Raw genomic sequence first — 21,285 nt, 5'->3', positions numbered from 1 at the left:
ATTTATACTTACTTTCTAAGCGGGTCGGTCTCGGGATCTCCATCACGCGATTTGTTGACATTCCTATAAGGTCCACAATGCTATAAATCGTCCACGCTCCTGGTTAGTCCACACGTGTCCGACATGTTTTAGGTAGTGCCACCGTGCCACCAGAGTTGAAGTCACGCACACAAGAATATGTCATGTAATGACAGCAGGATTTTGACATTTACTCATTCATTCTCCTTTTACGCAATCAGTTCTTTTTGTAGCTGTGTCTAATCATGGTCTAATCATTGACTTGAACTCTCGTGGCTCTAACTATACCACTATTAGGGTAAATTAAATGGGAGCGCCACTTTCTACCCGACTGCCCATATTTTTTCTGGACAGTCTTTACAGAGGCAGACGATTGGCTCGCCTTTCAGTTTTCTACAAGTTACACTTGGGAGAGTGGGTCGAAACCACACGACCTTATTCCACAGGCTTCTTTCTATCACAGGTCGAATAGAAGTAGACGAGATACTTTGGTACACTCGCTTGCCATGTGTATCAGGGTCTCTGCTAAGGGGCGCACCCGCACGGCTTTGTTGGGTGCGGCGTGCTATTTAAATAAAGCAGAGACCCGCCTCACGCAGCGTTGCTCATTAGATGATATGAAATTGAAGGTACCTATCCCCATTGTTGCTGAGCTCGGTGGCATAGTGTGAAACAGTCTCTCTTAGTGCCTAAGAGTTGTATGATATACTTTGTGATAAAATATCCAGTTGACAGTATCTATTGACATTCATCGTCTCTAGAACTGTTTGTAGGTCCCGTGGGTAGGTACTTGAGGTCTTGAGGGAATAAAGAAGTACGATTTTAATGAGCAATGAAAGGATATTTTTTCATGGCGGTAATACAGTATACGAAGAAATGAAATAAAACGAAACAGTATCTCGATTTGTGCTTTATTTATGAAAAAAATTGTAAATTATCCTACAATGAATCTCCGAATGAAATAGACTTACATTATCATTTTATGTATCAAATACATTATTTTGCTCGACTCCAGATTCAAACCACATAAGAACAATATAGTTTAAAATATTATCTACAGAATCCATTCTCGGCGATTCGTTTACCAAAAATACAATCTTCGTTTAAACTTACTGCTTCGTAATCGTCATTATTCGTCGCGGTCGGCGGGTGTCGCGACGGCTGCGGGGGCGGCGGCACCGGGCCGGCCTATGTACAGCTTGAGGTGTCGCCGGCGAGCAGGGCCTCGCGGCGCGTATTTACATGAGGAATATACAACAGAGCGATCAGCCGAGCAGCGCCTCCATGGTGTAGGGGCGCGGCGCGGGCGGCGGGCGCGGCGGCTCCTGTCAGTCCAGGATCACCAGCTGCAGCGGCGGCGCGCCCGCGGCCACCCCCTTGCCCGCGCCCGCCGCCGCGCCCGCGCCCGCGCTCGCGCCGCCCGCCGCGCCGCGCATGGCCCGCCACGGGGCGCGCGCGCCGCGGCGCAGCTCCCCGCTGCTCAGCGACCGCCGAGCGGACCTGCACGATAACAAACAAAGTTAACACGACTCGTTTTAACTGATATTGACAATGTGTGTTTTGTCAGATTTAATACTAGATGTAGATTGAAAGTTCATCTTTAGGCTTGAAATAACTAATTTAATTTCTGGAGAATAAAATTGTTAGAACTTACTTGGCCGCTTCCGTGGCCCTGAAGAAAAGATCGTCCGGTGCGTCCATCCACGAAATGACGTGGCGGCGTCCGCCGCGTCCGGTCAAATTAGTCGGCTTGCCGTTCACCTACATTGAATAATATAACAATTTTACTATTTAAAAAAATAAAATTTCATGCTAGCCTGTGGTTGCAATAGTTAATTTGATATGACACGTCTAGGATAAAACTTACTAAAGAGGTTCGGGATCGAATTTTAGTACATTACTAGTTGACTTCATTATCTTTTGACTTATACCCTGGTAAGAAATTGTCTGATGGCTTTTAGTAGTATCTCTGGTCATGTTGGCGGTGTATGTACGTACGTGGGTGAAGACATGCGCGGGCAGTGGCTGGCCGGTGGCCTGCGCGCGCGCGCACATGGCGGCGTACTGCTCGCGCGAGGGCCGCTGCATCGGCGCCGGGTGCTTGTTGGGCCGCTTGGCCGGCGGCGGCGCCGCGCCCTCGCGTCCCGAACCCGCTCCTGACATACAAACGAGACATTATTAACTGTCGGGATGATGACAAACAAATATTTCATTAAAAAATATACTGCATACAATACAAACCTGTTGCTGTTTCCGGAAGCGAGCAGCAAAAATGGGAAATAAATATGACTTTTTGAATATAAATTCGTATAAATGTAAGCCTAATATTAACAAAAGAAAATGCTTATTAACAAGCATCAGACGTATAGTGTGGGAGGTAAGGTAGTATAGCGACTATAGACTTTATCCGATCGACTGTGTAACACAGACGATGGACGCTTTGTACAAACGTTTAGTCCATAAGCTTAACAACCTTTTTTTCTCCACCTCCCCCGAGAATTCTTTTCTAAAGCCCTTTTCTTTTACTTGCTAACGGGTCCTCATTTTCTGAGTGTTTCATTGCTACTGTTCCCCTAAAAGCGTTCAACGACCACAAGGAGATGTTATCATATCCACCGTCGTTAAGAATCCATGGTTTAACGAGAGAGCAAGACCTAAGGCTTAACACACATTGCGACCAAACGAGCGATTTTAGCGCACCATCCCTCTTCAGAAACCCATCGCGGTTACTCGCAGTGCGTGCTAAGACTGAAGCCCAATTTACATCGCGAGCGGAGCGGACTCATTAAAGACTTAGCTTATCTTACATCGACCAACTTTATAGAGGTCCGGTCCGGTGTAAATACTTTCATGCAGCCGCTCGTTGTACTTTTAACAAAGTGAGGAGTTCGCTCCGCTCGCGGTGGAAACCGGATCTAAGAGTGAGGGTACTGACTGTCGAGTCCGTTGATGTCGTCGTAGGCGCGCCGCTTGAGCGGCTGCGGCGGCGGCGCGGGCGGCGGCGCGACGGGCGCCGGCGTCGCGCGCTGCGCCTCCTTCTCCGCGCGTGACAGTACGCGCTCGTACAACAGGCTGCCGTCTGCAACAACACGTGATGATTAGCAAAAATATCCACACGGTGTGCCGCAAATAGCGGCAAGTACCCCAAGGGCGCCGCGTGGGACTCGGAAACTGAAGAGATCTAAAGTGTAGGAAGATCTTTGGTGGGACTTTATAATGGGGCGTTTAGCTAAGCGATGCATTTCGAAATCTTAATTTAATTTCAAAATCAAGGATGTTCAAAAAGATCACTGCATACATCATCGCATGCAATAGTTGGGATGATCACGCTCGTGAAACGGAGACTAGACCAGAATGACAGAGGCAAATAAAAATATAATATAAAAAATAAGGCTGTTACAGATTTTGAAAATGTAGGTACATATAATTTTAGCTCATTTATTATTAGTTTATTAAAACTTACTGCTTACAAAATACATCAGATTATTTTAAGTGCTCAAAGAAACTGTGAAATCAGAGCAAATTTTTCAAAAAATCTTCGAAAGGAAACCTTGGAGAGAAAGAAAGATAAAAAAATATGTCCGGAGCACCGTGTGGTGGTCAGTGTACTGACCAGGCGCTTTCGGTGGTTTGGGGAAGGCTTGGTGCTTGGGCAGCGGCATGCGGTCGCGCGGCGTGAGCGCGAGCCAGTCGTGTCGCGCGGCGACTGCGGGCGCGCCGAGCGCCGCCGCCAGCCGCGCCGCCACCGCGGCCACCGGCCCGCGCGCGCGCCCCGCGCCGCCGCCCGCCGCGCCCGCCGCGCGCAGCTCCGCGCTGCCCAGGCCCGCCATCGCTATTGAACCTGCGCAACACACACCAAATATCACCAATATTAGTTACAACCAATTACAATGCAATATAACTACTACACGATCTGGATGACGGTTTCTGTGGCAGACTAATTGCCGCTAGTATCGTAAAGTGAGGTCGGGACAATTTTTGACAATTTGGATTCGTATCACATTTGTGATTGGTTAAATAACAAGATAAATGAGACAATTTCTAAAATTTTACGGTAAGATTCACTACGCCTTCGTTATTCTCAACATCTTTCTAACGGAATTCAGAATTAACTGACAATTTAATATTCAGCCAAGCACTGCTATCTATGTATACTTACAGCTCCAATATGTGTCGGATTTGGACGTTTATTGTATACATATCTTAAGAAATCTGATAAATATGAGGGGGGTTTAAACGGACGAATATTCATCCTAAGTTGAAGCATGGTGCGGGTTGCGGGGTGTACGGTGTACTCACACTCGTGCTTGACCTGCTGCAGGTTGATGGGCGCGAAGGGCGAGCGCGCGTGGTGTCTCGGGCGGCGCAGCGCGCGCGCGAGGCGGCGCGCCAGGCGCGTGAAGGGCGACGCGCGCAGGTAGAACGCGGCGCGCGTCTTCATCACGGGCCGCGCGCCCTCGCCCGCGCCGTGCGCCGTCGCCACGTGCCGCGCCAGGTGCGCGCGCAACTTGAACTCCTGCACACGACACATCACACGCCTTACAACACCGTTTAAGAAAAGCTGGCTTTGGAAACGCTACTTGCAGGAATCCAGAGACTCGAATAAACTGTTCACACTAGATTGCGTACTTGGTCTTAAAACGCACGTTTAAAAAGCGCCTTTTTTAATGCTTAATGTGTGACAAATAGCTTTAATCACCGTAGTAAACGTCACATCTGAGCATGTAACTAATAGTAAGAGAAACAGTGTTATTTTCACTCTCTTGTCGCACATACTACGCATAGTACGTTCTTTGTATTTTTTTATAAAATTTAATAAATCATGACAGGCCACCCATAATCCCTTCAATAATCCATATTTGAGCAATCAAATAGAGCGGCGCTTTTTTTCGACCGAATAACATTACAATTTCTGTTATTGTTAGTTCGATCTGCCTACTCCGAACTCTTTGCTAAAACGTCAGTGATCCACGAGAGCGAGACTGACCTTGTTGCAGTTGGGCACTGTGCAGCGGTGCGGGCGGTGCGACACGGACAGCGCGCCGTCCTCGCCCTCGGCGCGCGGCCCGCGGCCCGCCTCCGCCTCCACTTCGCCGAACGCGCCGGCCGTCTGTAAACACACACGGTAACTCACAAACCTTTACCCCTCTAAGTCAGAAACAAGAGACTGCATTTTAGACTCGTTTGTTCCTCGTAATATATTTTTTAGGGATTCAAATAGAAAAAGATAATCTAAAATTTGATAAATATGCGCGCTAATTCATTATTGTCGAGCTAGCACGCCTGCAATCTTTTTAACTTTTTAATTTTTCGCTGACCATAAACTATGTACTTCACCTTCTGATATGTAAAGAATAATGTCAACTTTTACGGACATTTTTGAGAAAAGTAATATTAGAAGCTTACTTTGAGTCCACCGTATTTCTTCCAGTACTGCCAGCATGAGCCGCATAGTCTGTATTGTAAATGCTGCGGTCCCCATGTGTACCACTGGTTTGAGTTTGTCACTGTAAAAAAAAGCCAGCAACATTATTTTCAGATCAACATAAAGTAAAGGTAATCAAAGGTAACAAAAAATTAAATAAATTTTGCCGAGATATTTTTTGGAGCTCTTGGTCTCGTAATTAGTTTTACTAAAACTTAGTTTAAAGATCAGATACTAGATTACTAAATAGCAGTTTTACAGTATGGTAGTTATAATTTCAACGCGGTGTTCATGCAAAAGTTTATTAAAGCATACTGGCTTGCGCCCGTGGTTTCACCCTCGTGGCAAAACTCCGGATCACACACAAACACAAACATCACGCCTGTATTCCCAAATGGGGTAGTAAATTCCGAATCAATTTTGGAATATCACTAAAACCATTCCTTTTCTTCATTTACACCACAAAGGAAGTTTTTATGCTAAATTTCAGTTTTTTAAGTGTTTAGATCGAACGTTCAATCCCCGAGGTTCCTTTTGTTGTATATTATGTTTGTCTGATGCATGTTACCTTGGCAGGAAGCGCAGAGCATGGCGGTAGTGGCGAGCGCGGCGGTGCCGTTGGTCCCGCCGTTGAGTACGGCGCCGGGCTTGCCGCCGCTGGGCAGCAGCGCGGGGTTCGGCTTGTTGCTGCGGAGAGCGGATACTCAGTACACGCCACATAAATACTAACATCGATCATCTCTACAGACTCAAGCAAGCGTTCCTGATAGATGATACATAACAGAGCGCTTTCTAGTCTTAGTAGCGCTGTTGAACGAGGATCGTACAAACAAAGATTACCCAACCTCACTGGCCAAATGGAGGTTACAAAAACTCCGACGGGCCACATGACGTAAATTTTCAGTTTCTCATCAGGGCCATTCAAAATTTATTTACAGCCTGCAGACCACGCGTTGAACGCACATAAAGTAAACGTGACTAATGGATATTTCGTATAGGAACGCTATGGGTTATAGGCTGATGTGTGCCATGCCTCGTCAAACGCTTAGGCGAGCAAGTGCTGAAAGTTTGCGGTGGTGTGACAACGAAAGCGAGCTGCCACAACCGTAGTCACCCTAACACACTGTAGTCTCAACTTGCAGTGCGGGACCATAAAGTAGCTGGTAATCAGTATCAGCATTCTGATTAGGCAGGGCTGCAACCGTGTTGACGTAGAAATTATAAATAAATAAGTCTCACTAATTGATAAAATTACCCCATGTTCTTCGGCAGTTTGCACGACAAATGCTATGCTGTATATTCCAGACACTGCAGTCTTCAATCATCATCATCCCAGCCTATATATGTCCCAGTGCTGGGCTCAGGCCTCCTCTCAGAACGAGAGGGCTTTGGCCAAAGTTCCCACGCGGGCCCAGTGCAGTCTTCAATAGCAAATAAAAATAGCAACTGAAGTATAATAAAGATAGTAAAGAGCGCGGCGGGTACAAACACTCACTAGTTGGGAATGTAGACTTGCTTGAGCTTGGACTCGGCCTCGACGGCCTTCACGCGCTTCTGTTGCACGTAGCGGTCCGTCGTCTTCCACATGTAGTAGTATTCCACCAGGTTCTTCAGTGTTTTCCACGGCAACTGTACATAATGTATAAATTATAAACTGGACTCCAACCTAGGAATTGGGATGTTATTATTGGGATATTAATATAAACAATAAAGATAATCAATAACATAAGTTGGTGCAACATAGTGAATACTATTTTGAATTGTAGAAGTACTAGTCTAATAATAAGCAGGACTGTTAGTTGCAACTAGTTTAAGGCTGTTCACATCTAGTTTTCATGATTCCGTTTCCCGAAGTAGTTTTTCGACTAAGGCTCCACAAACGCAGCAAAAGCTCGATTACATAATCTCGTTTTAAGATTAGACGAAAAAAAAAATGCTTCTGACAAGCCCTGATTGTTATCGATTTGCATCGTATCAGGAAAACTAGTCGATATGACCGGCCTCTCGTAAAGAAACGTGCGCCCCAACGTGTCACGTTGTCGGACGCATGTTTCATAGCTGAAGTTTGGCTATGGAGTGAACATAATAAATACTACACAAAATAAAATAGGGGCCACGGCCCACGTGGGTTTCATTGGTAAGCCAGAAATACAAAAAATATAATCGTTTACAATATTCCTCATCTAAAAACGCTTTTATTAATACAACATACATAACACAATACAAACACATTTCCTTCAATTAGGTAAATGTATTCAGGTAAAAACGCAAACATATGAAACTCAAGCGGTACTTATTTTCTTTTGAGTAGTATTGTTTTGTTTAGTATTGAATTGATACTCACAAAGTCCTGTCGGATGTCAGCGAAGTCCTTGCCATACTTGTCGAGCGCCTCCTCAAAGAGGTTGGCCTCGGAGGCGGACCACTCCTCCATCTCGTCGCGGCACAGCACGGGGCCCGACGCCGGCACCAGCGACGACAGCGCCGCCTCTATGCTGTAGCCGGACTTGTGGAGAGTGTCCATCGCGTGGAACTGTCCAACAGATAAAACAGACTTCACTTATGTATGTAGAAAGGTTGTAATGAACTTTGCCGCTGCTGAACATTTGGCCAAATATGTGGGGTTCATTTATTTCTATGGAGAATATAGAGATAGGTCCGTTAAAGGGTTAAGTTAGAATCTACCAACTCTTTCCTCTTTCAGCAAGAGCGTCCCCTGTTTTTTTACACCTCTGAAAGTCCCTCATGATGTTTGCCAAATTTCCTATAATTTGACTGAATTATTAGTGACCAGTGATTTCAGAACACGACGCGGTTTGCTCATCTGGGAGCGTATGGTCAATAATCGTCATCTGAGTTCGCCTTTCTTGTACGATATTACTTAAGCTGAATAATTCTTGAAAAATTATTTTCTGACTAAAACGCATACTAAATCAACTTAAAATTGAGTGGTACAGAACTAAACCACACTTCTCCCAATGTTTGATTCATATTAAGAGTACTGTAGTCGCAAAGGAATCAAGTCTATGTTTTGGCCTACACTTTGCTTTCCATCAGTGTACTGAGTAAAAAAAAACTTCACATGACTTAGTGATGCGATTAACTGATCTATTGCTATTCACAAACGTGTGCGTAACACATTTTAGACGAGTGTATAGCCGTGTGGTTAGAGAACCTGAGCTTGTGAGGTCTTGGGTTCTATCCCCAGTAGGAGAAGATATTTTTATGACATACGAGTGTTTTGTTATCGAGTTTCGGGTGTTTAATATGTATTTATTAAGAATGTATCTATCTATATCTATTTAAGTATGTATAAACATAGCCTAGGTTCTGTAGGTGCTGCTTATTGCACATCGGTACGGTAGTGAACATGTGTAACAAACAAGCAAGCAGTAACTGACCAGGGTGATGTCTCGGGAGGCGGCGGCGGCTGACATGTGCAGGCTGGGCTGCTTGACGCTGGAGGAGCAGTCGAGCGCGCGCGCGAACGTGCCCACCGAGCGCGCCACCACCAGGAACTGGTCCGTCTGCCGGTCCGTCAGGCCGTGCGCCGGCGTCCATACCAGCGTCTCCAGCTCGGCCTCCGTCCGGCCGTCGTCCTCGCCTTGCCACACAACACAACGCTCAAACACGAGTTTATCGCGAGAATCATTACAATTCACAATCCCAAAAGGCACGTATACAAGTTGGTCTGAGAGAGACGCAGTTATATATTGAGTAAATTGGACGCTACTTCGCGCACTTCGACCTCCACCGTCGAACTAGTTTTTTGAGGAAGCGAATTTGACACGTAGTATTCATCTACGTAGAATAATACAAAATAAACTTCACGTGCGTGAATTATCTTCCCAGGAGTTTGTAAGTGTCAATTGAAATGTTCGATGAGAGGCGACCAATTTAGTCTCGTGTAAAACTGAGTTTCTCGCTTTACCAGTTATGGTCCAAGATGTTTTTACAATATTAAGAATACAAACTTAACGTACCTTCTTTTAATAAATTAGTTACATCAGTCTGATATCTACTTCCCACTCGGATTTCTCCCTTATCTGCTAATAAAGTCTTTTGTGAAGGATCAAATACTAAACAATAAAAAAATGCATCCTGAAACAAAAGAGAAAATGTGTATTAATGTAAAATCCTTGAAATTGGTTCGATTGGGGACGTAGCCAAATTAGGACAAGGTTGTTCCAAACTGCGCAGTGATTGGCAGAGTTTGGACAAGGTCCTTGAATACGGAATTGTTATCGAAAGTTTGAACAGTGAGTTTCGTCTCAACGTAAAAGCAAACGGAACATGACATCAGTCCAGGGCGTGACGTCGGCCAATAGCCCCACTGCGCTGGGCTCCGCGGCAATGAGTGAAATGAGTTAGTGCCGGTCACGGAGATAAGATAAACAATATTACGAATTCAACCTCACATTTAATCTAAATCAGTGACACGGCACTATCGACTTGTCCCGAAAAATGTACCCAAAAGATTGTTAAATAATCGAGTCATCATTACTTAAACTGAAAATGCTGCAGGGAGACAATATTGTGATCAACATGGAGTATACGAGTATCTAAGATCTGTGCCTCTTTGATAAAATTAAATTACTCTTTAAGTAGAGTTGAGGCAAATGAGTAAAAACACGCCAGAAACAATAAAATCCTCCAAGCATGTCATCAGGAACCGAACCGAATCTTTATGCGAATGGTACTGGCTACAAAGTGCCATAACTGGCACCAAACCACTGGCACTGGTGAGCTTTGAAAATTGCGTCTTAGTTACAAAAGAGGAAAGAATTACATCTTGTATGTTACTCAAATTTGCTCCATTACGCACGCGGTCAAAGTAGACTGACTCTGAAGGATACCTCTGTGACCCGTACGCGAATAGATAAAATAGGCATAGGTACTGGCTAGTTAATTAATGCGTTTTTTGTTATTTAATTATACGGCGGTATCTCTTTCTAACCGTTCAAGTAATGTCTCAATTTACAGACTAAAGCGGTTACCGTCACTGACCGATTGTATTGATCAGGAATTGGACAAATTGAGCGATAAACGTAGTGGCACACAGGTAACCGTAAAAGTTACAAGGTAAGTAATGCCTAGTGTGTCGAACGACAGCCTGCAGCGGGTGTGTTATCATTGTCAGTGTACGATGTGTCCCCTCCTCCGGTACATACTCACATCCTTATTGAGATAGCTAAGCAGCGACTCCGTCTCGTTGAGTAGCGTGACGGTGCACTTGCCGCGGATGTGCGTGGCGGGCAGGGTCTCCACGTGCCGCGAGAGGAACAGCTCGCGGTGTTTCGCTTGGTGCCGCTGCTTGGGCGCCAGCCCGTCCGTGCCTGGTAGCTCGGTAGATTCCTCCTCCATTGACGCTGGAATTAAAAAATCAGAACTCTTTAGTAAAACTGTCTTTTTTTAAAGACAGACGACAGGCGGAGGCAAATGAAGAATGAAGATGAATGAGGATGTATAGCGGAAGAAGTGTTGAAAGATATTTGCTTTGCAGTGGAAAATGAGTAAGTACACAATAGGTAATAATTGTTTGCCTATAAGTACTGTTTTATGCAGAATTAGATCATGCAACGATTGATGATTCAGAAATCTAAACGAAGAATGAATGCAGATTAGTTTTAGGTACTTCATAACTACATTTGTGACATTTTTTGATGGCAACAACTAAAAAAACACTAAACCCTATTAATATTATAAATGTGAAAGTAAATCTGTCTGTCTCGAAATTTGGTATGGAGGAAGGCATAGACTACTTTTTATCCCGGAAAAATGCATAGTAGGTATACCGACGGGATAGCGATAAGTGAATTCTACGCAGACAAAGTCGCGGGCAACAGCTAGTCAGCAGAGCTACTACGAAACTCGAAGTTCGGATTGTACCATCCCTCTCGCTCTCGTATTAAATAGTATAAGTGTCAGAGGGACCGCACGACACGAACTTCGAGTTTCGTAGTAGCCCTGCTGACTATAAAATAAATAAGTTTGACGTATAAAGATTGGAAAGTATGAAAATAGGGATAGGATGTCTTTCATGTCTTTGTTCTTTAAGCAGTCGTAATATGTCCTAGGTAGCTATAATTACAATATTATTGTAAACTTTATCGATAAATTGAACTGAACAGCTGCTATAAGAGTATTACATGCGAGACGAAATGAGAAGTGCAAATGGAGTACCATTCGCGGAAATGCGAGTAGTCCTCGATGTTATTTCCTGGTGTCGACATAACTAGCTTTGCAACAGTTGATTTGATTTAGTGTCCATTTAATTTCTTCGCTCAATGATGACAAATAAATATAAGATTAAATTTACCAAAAAGTGTTTGTGTGACCTCGTAATGTTTGCCAGCTTCATTAGCATACTTCATAATATACGGTATTATTCAACACAAAACATGGACTACAGAGTGTGTTAATACAGGATATTCATATTCAAAGGGTGCTTTAATAAGCGAGCTTAAAACATTGTATTATTTCATTTCAGGTGAATTAGAGGATAAGATGCCCCGTTCAGTTTGGGAGGCGGAGTGTATTGGCTTCGAAAGATCGCACCAGTCATTGTGCTTGACTCGAGTCACTGCATGGACGCGCTGATAGCAGGAGTTTTTTGTGTAATAAAATCAAGGCTTTGTTACAATCGTGTGCGATGCATCAAGCAGTCACCGCGTGACAACAAGTAACATGTCAAAACAGTAAAACTACTTTAGAATAGAGGTATAAAATTAATTATTGGTGTTATAAAGCCGCGGCAGATCATAATGATCCCGAGCCCTGCGCGGATGGAAGGCGCTGCGGAGCCGGCAGGTGTTGCGAAACATGCCCACGTCAACTTTACAATTTTTATACAGCGGCGTACCCAACCGCCGCCATTACGACACGCGGCATATTTATTTAATCACAAAGCACCGATGTACGGCTCCGTTTGGCAAATGTAAAATTAAAATTTTTGAATGCTTTCATAATCTTTGTTAAATGACAGGAAAGCACTGATCAACTTAAATAAATCATTCAGTCAACCGCTGATCTTATATAATTTAGGCGTCGGTAAGATTCTTTGTTAGCAACGTGTGACGCTACTTTATTTCGAGTTCAATGCACAAATCTAACTGAAGAAAAAGGAAATATTGAGAATGTCATTAAAACTTCCGCATGATAGAGTCACGTGTTTTCCTGCGTATCAGTGTAAAGTCAAGTGGGGCGTTGTCACCAAAAACGTAAACATGGGGACCGGCGTTCCCGCGGGCTGACAAAAGAGCGGCCGCGAGGGAAGCTGCTCGTGAGCCCGGCCGCGCGGCGTCACGCGCCACATCTTCAGTGACCTTATTACGATCCGACAACTCACCTTATTATTATTTACCAGTTCGGCAAAGGTGACGCACATTATTGTTGTTCGGGTACGCATAAATTTAAAGTAAGTTTATTATGTTAAGATAGGTTTCGATGGTGAACCGAAAGTAGCGCGTGCGGCCGGCGGGGCGTCGGGGGTGGGACAGCCGGGTGGGTTCGGGCTACTTATTATTACCACGCAGACACCTCACTAATTACACACGAGTAATAATAAAAGCTGCGTTTGGTGAGCCAGCCGATTTCGGCCTTAAATGGGGCGTGTGTTATACGACAGATGTCACGGAATTATTTAGCACAAATGCGCTACACAATGGAGAATCTCATAAAGTGAATAATAATAATATGATCATGCTTGTCCAATGTTTTAGGTGAGACTCTTAAACTCGTATTTAGATCTGAATCAGATCTGCTCTAAAGAATTGGAAAAGAAATTGGGATGGCGACTGGATACAAATTTAACCCATTATTGGCATTAATAAGGTAAGGGTGAAGGGGACAAAAAGATGGGAAAGACATTAAAACAAGCGGGTGAAATTAATTCCATCGGCAATACCGAGATGAGAGTTGGTGTGAGGCAAAAACTGAAAATGCGATTGTTCGGTCCTCCCGGCTGAGAGCTAGGTAAGCGTCAGTCGATAATGACATTCCACGTCTCACTATCGATGTCGATACCGTAAATAGGTACATCTACGTTTTTATCCGACAAATGCTAAGTCAAAAGGAAGTGTTATGATTTAAATAAACAAATATCATGGGGCAATTGACACCAATTGACCCAGTCCCAAACTAAGCAAACTTTGTACTATCCTACTAAGCAACGGATAAACATACTTACATCATTAAACATCCAATCGTATTATTCACACAAATACCGGCCCCTTCCGGGGATCGAACCCGGAACCTGAAGCTTCATAGTCAGGTTCTCTAACCAGTTGGCTATAAGGTCGTCAATTTAACTGTTTATGTATTTATTTAAGTACAGTCGCCATCAGATACTTCGCAGCAGCCAAGGTGATCAAAAATATCAAAACATGAACTCCAATACCTTAGTAATAGAGTGCATGTGCCGATATTTTTGACCACCTTGGCCGCTCCAAAATATCTGAAGGCAACTGTACATCTACACATGCTCCCACCATTGCTAGTTAATAAATTCTTGCTACTTAATATCAATCTGCTACTTAATATCTTAATATCAAGTCATCATAATATTTCGGAGATATTTAAAGCATTCGAGGAATTGAAACGCAATTTATTTATTCAGACGTGGTAGAAGGGAACTTGTTACTTTTAAGTTAATGTTTCTTATTTATTATCTGACTCGGGCAAATTATCAATCGTTCCCCTCCCCCCCATATTCTATATTCCTCGTTATCCTATATTGTGATGCAGGTGAGGCAAGACGGGAGAAGAGTCCTTGCGATGTATCGATACGATAAAGCATTTGTATGACGGCGTCACTATGTTGTAGCGGCGGCGACGAGGGCCCGCCATTTACTGCGGCGCTCCGGGCCGGGGGCGGCCGCCGAATTGCGGGGGATTTACTTTATGATAATTATTTGGATTGGCATCGCAAGGAAAGGAGCCGGGGCGCACTCGACGCGATCTCGAGACGACCGACGCCACGCGCCGACAAAAAAATCACTGCTTTTACACCGGCCTGTTTTTATCGTCACCGGGTAATTTGCAAGGCGATTGGCTGAGTTTTAGAGAGCGATCCAGAAATTTAAATTAAGATACTCCACATTAATTATTTCCCAGGGATTGTATAGGTTGACTTTTTGATGTGTTTTTTAGGTTAGGTAGCATAACATCTAAAATCAAATGTCATACATAAGTTCGTTTTTCATACGATCAAAATTTATACGGTCGAATTGCATAACGTACGTTAATAATAACTTCTTTTTTCATAAATTTAAAAATTATACGGTCTAAATTCATAACGTTTGTAATCTATACTGCTCACTATGTATAACGTTCAAAATACATAAAGTCAATTTACATTATTATTTATTCGTCTTTTTTCATGTAGCGATTTTTCAGGAAGCGTTTTATAATGTTCGCGTTTATTATTTAGACGACCAGATGGCCTAGTGGTTAGAGAACCTGACTACGAAGCTTGAGGTCCCGGGTTCGATTCCCGTGTCGGGGCAGATATTTGTATGAAAAATACGAATGTTTGTTCTCGGGTCTTGGGTGTTTAATATGTATTTAAGTATGTATCTATATCTATATAATTATATTTATCCGTTGCTTAGTACCCATAACACAAGGTTTGCTAAGCTTACTTTGGGACTAGGTCAATTGGTGTGAATTGTCCCGTGATATTTTTTTTTATATTTATTATTTTTTCGCTTATTTTACCAGTAGATTATTTTATCAGTTGCATATATTTTCAGCAGCATTAGGCAATCCACGCCTGGTGTCGACGGAGCCCAGCTTTGCGGGGCTCCTATTTCTGGGCGACCTGCCCTTCGGGCATCTGAAAATACCTAGCGAACCTAACCTACCTATTAATGTGTAATAATGTGGACACTAAGGGGTAACGATTTGGTAGAATAATGACTTCGAGTAAACAAATATTATGTATTTAAAGCTTTCGACATTCTAGACGTATGTCTATCACAAGTTTATGACAAATGTATTTTTTGTACTTTCAGACGTATGTCTATCATTTTATGATATATTCTATTTCGAAAAAACTTCGATATTATATTCATTCGACCAGTCGTGTTGTATGTATTTCGAACTTTATAGATTACGAACGTTATTCATTTAGGCCTTCGACATTTTAGATGTTAACCGTTTTTTACTTCCTTAATGTCGGTACAGTACAATTACTCAAATTTGGATTAGGTATACATATATTTTAGAAACAACATGCCAAGCAAGTTAATAAGATGTAGACTGAGTAGGTAATCCTGAAATTTGCAAGAAGGATCTTTTTGGTATAAAAGGTCCCTTTACTCGAGCTGGGGTGGATTCAGAAAAACTACCCACAATACCGTGGCGTGGGAGTATAGGTAGAGCACGAATTGTCACTTCAGTTTCACACCATGGCAATCATTAACCACCCTCTGATGAATGAAAATTAATGTTCATCTGTTGTAAATTAATGTTTTTCGAAAGCTACGTAGCTGTTTGGTATTTACAAACATTTCTGCCGGGTTCGTGGTGAGTGGCGTAACCTCAAGAGCTCACGTTTACAAACGTGAAAAAAAGACTACCTTCGAATTTGTTGGTTCTTTCATAAACTTATTTCTTTTATAAACTATGATTTAATTTAATTACATTATAGAATATTAATTATCAATATTTATTTTACATTACCTTAGCGCAGACATATTATATTATGGCCAAGTAGATTTGACGTGACGTGACCATGAATAAATGAATACAAGATGACAATTCGGTGGATGGGATATTGTTTGTTTTGTTAGGTAAGGATATCAAAGGCAAACTACTAGTAAATAAAATAGAGAGTAGATTCTTCTGAAAAATGATACTATGAATGTTTTAATTGCATTCTAAAACAATAACATATTATATAGGTAGATACAATACTTGTTGAGTTCGTATTTGTTTTAAGTGAAAAAAAAAAAACACAAAGTGCGTTAAATATGGGTTAACATGAAAATGGAATATTCAGCGAAGCGGGCTGAGCTACGAATGAATATTTTGTGGCGGAGATTTTTATCGTTATTCATACTTTCTGAGAGACACATTATAGAGTGTTTATGACACTTTTATTGCAGTTGGCGGTAAAATCAAGAGTAAGCGTTTAACGTGGGGTGTGCATATTTATTTACGTATGTATACTTGTAGGTAGTGAATCGAGGATTGTTCAAGGGAAAAACGACAAGTCGGAATTGGTCCACGCTTCGGCCCGCCTCGACTAGAGAATGGGACTAGTTTGGCAATTTAATAACAGAGGATTAGGGCTCCACACGCGTCACTACGCAACTAATTAAAGCGTAGGCAAAGAGAAAATGGCAATCTGTAGAGTCCTCCCCCCGCTAGTGGAGGGGGGTGTCGGTTACGTGTGCCCCCTTGGGGTGGTCGGGTGTATGGTTTTTCTGCTCGGGCATCCTTTGCTTACTTATTGATCCAGTCAAATGTGTGGAGGTGGCGTGGTGGGTGGCGCGCCCGGCCCCGCGCCCCCTCTGGGGGGGGGTACGTCCAAATAAATCTGCCGCCCGCGAAACACCGCAGTGACAACAGCGGCCGATGGTAAGATGCGGCCGCACGTCTCCAGCCGGCCTCGCGGACAAAGCCCGCAGACAACAGGTGCGAAGGTTAACCTTCGCCGCCAATGCCAGACAAAAATCCTCGAGTGCGATTTTAATTGAAATGATTTCCATCAGAAAGCAGCGGCGGGCGCGACCTTAGGAACAGGCATGCGCGCAACCGTCGACTAGGTACCAAGCGGCGAAACCGCGACGCCTCTGCTCTCTTCACAGGGGTCAATGACGTCCTACCTATTCCCAAACAACAGACAACAGTCATGCTTCGACCCGGATTTGGATGCTAATCGTAACTTAGCAGTTAGCACAATCAATCCTCATCACAGGAATCTAAGGGTTTAATCTACATCATTAACATCATCGATACCCTTCACGGCAAAAGTTTTGTAAATTTCCAACTTAAACAAGCAGTAGCTTTTTTAATTCTCATTTATTTGCTGGCACACATTAGATAATACCATGAATAATTAGGACGATTTAAAATTAAACGACGTCCTCGGTGCAATGACAATAAAGACGTCACTGACTTTAATGGCGTCTTAAAATTTAACACGCCCTTCAACAAACCAGCGCGTCGCTTTGCTAACTCTTAACGTTAATGATAAAAAAGCTTTATGGGAAATCACTCTGAAAGTACCGTTTTAACACTTCTAATCCCCGCTCGCTAGCTTAAAACTACATGAAGGAACCGTATTGAGATTAGTGCAGTTTGACTCGCGTCCATGGACTATCATCAACTTCTCCCCGTATTTGTGTTCTGAGGCCTGGAGTCCTCTACGACGTTTTACAAAATTTTATGCTAGCTATACTGCACTTTCTAAGTAGTGAGAGTTGGACTGCTACGTACAGGAATGGTATATCGAGCACAAACACCGAATATTTAAATACGCGTCTTGTACGAGATGTGCCTATAATTTTTTCTTGTATTTTATTTTCAATCTTTTTTATCACAGTAACCAAAAATAGTTATACCCACACAATCCGAGAAAATTTGAAGTGTCCTCCAATTAGGGTTTACATGTGACAGATGGACGGACAGACAGCGGAGACTTGGTAACAGTAACAGTGTCCCGTTAGTACCCTTTGGGTAAGGCACCCTCACCTCAAAACGAGTAGAAATGTCAGCCTTATGAATCCTCATTTTTTTTACAAGTGTCTCAGTAAGTACTACAGTATCACAAGAAGGAAAGTCATGGTCATGATGTAGGTATTGTATAGACTTGATAGATGCGAAAGATTATATGGGGTCAGATTAAACTCACATAATAGGTACCTAAAAGCTTAATGTCCATTAACGACAAAACAAACGGTACTAGCCCAAATAGCCCCACTGTGTTCACTATCGAAAGTTACGATATTTTTGGTGCATCTTGTGTTTGTTGTGATTCAATAGTTCCGACAAAGTTTTCGTAGATTACAAACAACAAAGGCCTCCAAAGAAAACCAGGCTATTTAGCCGAGGATAAGTTTGGGTCATAAAAAGAACGTATAGAAACTGGTAACATTGCCTCAGCGATTTCGCAATACTAAACTAGCCTTTTCTATTATTTTGTTGACATTGACAGATTTGTACGTGACATATTTGGCAGCTGAAGAGAGCATATCACCTAAGGCTTAGGTCCTAAGCTGACCTAGCTTTTGGAACAACGCCGGTAGTTTTTTACCTGACTGCAAGGAGAGGTATTGTTTACATAAGTACTAACTCGTAAAACAGAAAGGAGGGATGTTTAGAGGGTTGCATTATGATTAATCAAAACCTTCACTTGACAAGGTTGACTCTCGCCTGGTTATTCGGAACTGGTACGTTTTATGTACAGTCAGCAGCGAAGTAGACAAGTTGTTCTGATGCTCAAAATTAGCAGTAGGGTCATGTGTAGATAATTTTTAACACCGTAACCGCTTATCTACATCAGCTGCTGACTATACCCCAAGAGTTTTTGTCGAATTTGTCTCATTACACGTAAATACTCGATTTCGTAACAATATAGGGCTAAAGTATGATCGGTTGTTTGATAAAAATGGCGATCATACGATTTTCAACGTTATGTTAAATTATGTGCACAAGAAAGAAACTTTCTGTATTGGTAATCATCATCACGTCAGCCGAAAAACGTCTACTGCTGGACATTAGGCCTCCTCCAAGGCTCTCCCTCCACTCAGACCGCCGGCCGGTCTTGTGCTTTCCGCATCCACCGAGGCGACTAATATAAACCGGCGGATGGGCAGCAGCGTCCTCTGCGAACTATCTGGTATAGGTAAATGCGTTCGCCAACCCGCCTGCCAAGCGTAGCGACTATAAGGCATTTCCCCCCAAAGGTATTGTTAATCGGCAAATAATAATTAGCAAACGTGGTAATTTGTTTACCTTTGGAAAATATTGTTTAATTAACAGATTTTTTTTTCGGAAGACCGCTGCAACACCGACTGCTCCCTTTTGGTGGTTTTGTTGACCACTACGGCTGTAATTAACGTGCATAATACTTATTAACTAGGTACATTTTTAGTAGTTGAATCAATTTCATTTTAATCGAGTCCAGAATTAGGCAAGCCAACTTGACAGTTCATTACACAAAAATGTTGCCACAGGTTCACCAGTGCTGTAATATCGATATAAAGAAAAAACTTAATATCGATGTTAGAAAAAAACTCCATACGAAATAATAATAAAAGAAATCTTTTATTTGATAAATTGGGAAAAAAATGGTGAACATCGGTAAGGACGCCATCCGCCATTTTAGGCTTTTACTTTAATCAAATTATTTTATTCGCTCAATGTACCTACACACATTACAAGTAGAACAGCCATATTGCTTAATAGTTTTTTTAATAGTATACCAACATGGAACATAAAATATAAATGTTGCTATACCCATAAATATAATATGTCATTCGACTTGACTGCCAAGATTTGCTCGGAACGTATTTCCGTTCTTGTAAAATTTTCGTTACGGTACTGATTTATTTTTAATTTGTTGTTATCCTTTTTGTCACTTTTAGGCTTAAAGCTATGAAAATAAAGTCCAAAAGTGACAAACATTTTCATTCCGCGTCTACACAAGGTTATATCGACATATTCCCATTCCTTTTTTTTTTTGCTATGTATGGTAACATTTTCAGCTGTCAATCTAGTTCGTCTAATTCTGGACTCGAGTTTATAATTGCTCTCAATAATTGAACACGGAATCGTTACAACATGAAGCTCATGCACTGTTGCTCTCTTCTTACTGGTATATTGACGAGGATGACCAAAATAATGACCTTGACATTCTTCTCCTAAATGTGAAAACTCATCATCTACCGCTTGCGTACTTGAAAAGTCTTCGTAGCAGTGATGAGAAATGAAAATTCCACCACTACTTCATGACGTGACCCAACCTGATTGCGAGCTAATGCTAATAATCGTTATATTTTTCGGCGTCTTGTCTATAGTAAATGAGGAATCGATATTAGGTATTTATTTCTTATGCACCCCATACCAATAAGATTCTGCTCAACAAAATTACGTAAGAAAAAACCGGGCAAGTGTGAGTCGGACTCGCGCACCGAGGGTTCCGTACACATTTATTTTTATATTTGAGTTGATTGAATGAATTGCGGTGTACTATTTATGACGTATTAAAAAAAAACTACTTCCTAGATCTCGTTCAAACCAATTTTCGGTGGAAGTTTGCATGGTAATGTACATCATATATTTTTTTCAGTTTTCACACATTTTACCACTTTGGAAGTGTCTCTCGCGCAAACTATTCAGTTTAGAAAAAAAATATATTAGAAACCTCAATATCATTTTTTGAAGACCTATCCTATTTTTGAGTTTCAGTTGTAGGTATGGGGGAACCCCCAAAATGAATTGTTTTTTTTTGTGAGAATCTTAATGCGGTTCACAGAATACATCTACTTACCAAGTTTCAACAGTATAGTTCTTATAGTTTCGGAAAAAGTGGCTCTGACATACGGACGGACAGACAGACAGACAGACATGACGAATCCATAAGGGTTTCGTTTTTTGCCATTTGGCTACGGAACCCTAAAAATGTAGGGCGAAGGAATGTTGTAAGCTTGATCCTAATGAAACTAACTACATAGCTGTGTAAAATGCATTCGGAAAAAAATAACAAAGGAACATTAAATATCCTGTTGCTATTTTGAGAAATTCTAGTCTTGGTAAGCACTCCATTTTACACTATCACCTCACCAGCCACTCTCTGCATATCAGTTTATTGAATACTTGCGGTGCCTATTGCT

At 42.3% G+C, this 21,285-nt stretch overlaps 1 protein-coding gene across 1 annotated transcript in view; it reads right to left on the bottom strand.

The window, feature by feature from the left end:
• Positions 1-1,346: 1,346 nt before the first annotated feature.
• MTA1-like (metastasis associated 1-like) overlaps positions 1,347-21,285 on the bottom strand; it is a 60,524-nt gene continuing 40,585 nt past the window's right edge. Inside the window, exons 5-18 of the mRNA XM_074094804.1 lie at positions 10,619-10,812; positions 9,427-9,544; positions 8,845-9,047; positions 7,788-7,976; positions 6,939-7,072; positions 6,012-6,130; positions 5,425-5,525; positions 5,006-5,128; positions 4,318-4,534; positions 3,632-3,859; positions 2,954-3,097; positions 2,017-2,174; positions 1,673-1,779; positions 1,347-1,518 (exon numbers count right to left, since the gene is read on the bottom strand). Of these exons, the coding sequence (XP_073950905.1) occupies positions 1,347-1,518; positions 1,673-1,779; positions 2,017-2,174; positions 2,954-3,097; positions 3,632-3,859; positions 4,318-4,534; positions 5,006-5,128; positions 5,425-5,525; positions 6,012-6,130; positions 6,939-7,072; positions 7,788-7,976; positions 8,845-9,047; positions 9,427-9,544; positions 10,619-10,812 (2,207 nt within the window). The remainder of the gene's footprint in view (positions 1,519-1,672; positions 1,780-2,016; positions 2,175-2,953; positions 3,098-3,631; positions 3,860-4,317; positions 4,535-5,005; positions 5,129-5,424; positions 5,526-6,011; positions 6,131-6,938; positions 7,073-7,787; positions 7,977-8,844; positions 9,048-9,426; positions 9,545-10,618; positions 10,813-21,285) is intronic.

Source organism: Choristoneura fumiferana, chromosome 11 (genome assembly GCF_025370935.1).
Source record: "Choristoneura fumiferana chromosome 11, NRCan_CFum_1, whole genome shotgun sequence".
Lineage (NCBI taxonomy): Eukaryota > Metazoa > Arthropoda > Insecta > Lepidoptera > Tortricidae > Choristoneura > Choristoneura fumiferana.
This window is presented reverse-complemented; position numbering and strand designations above follow the sequence as displayed.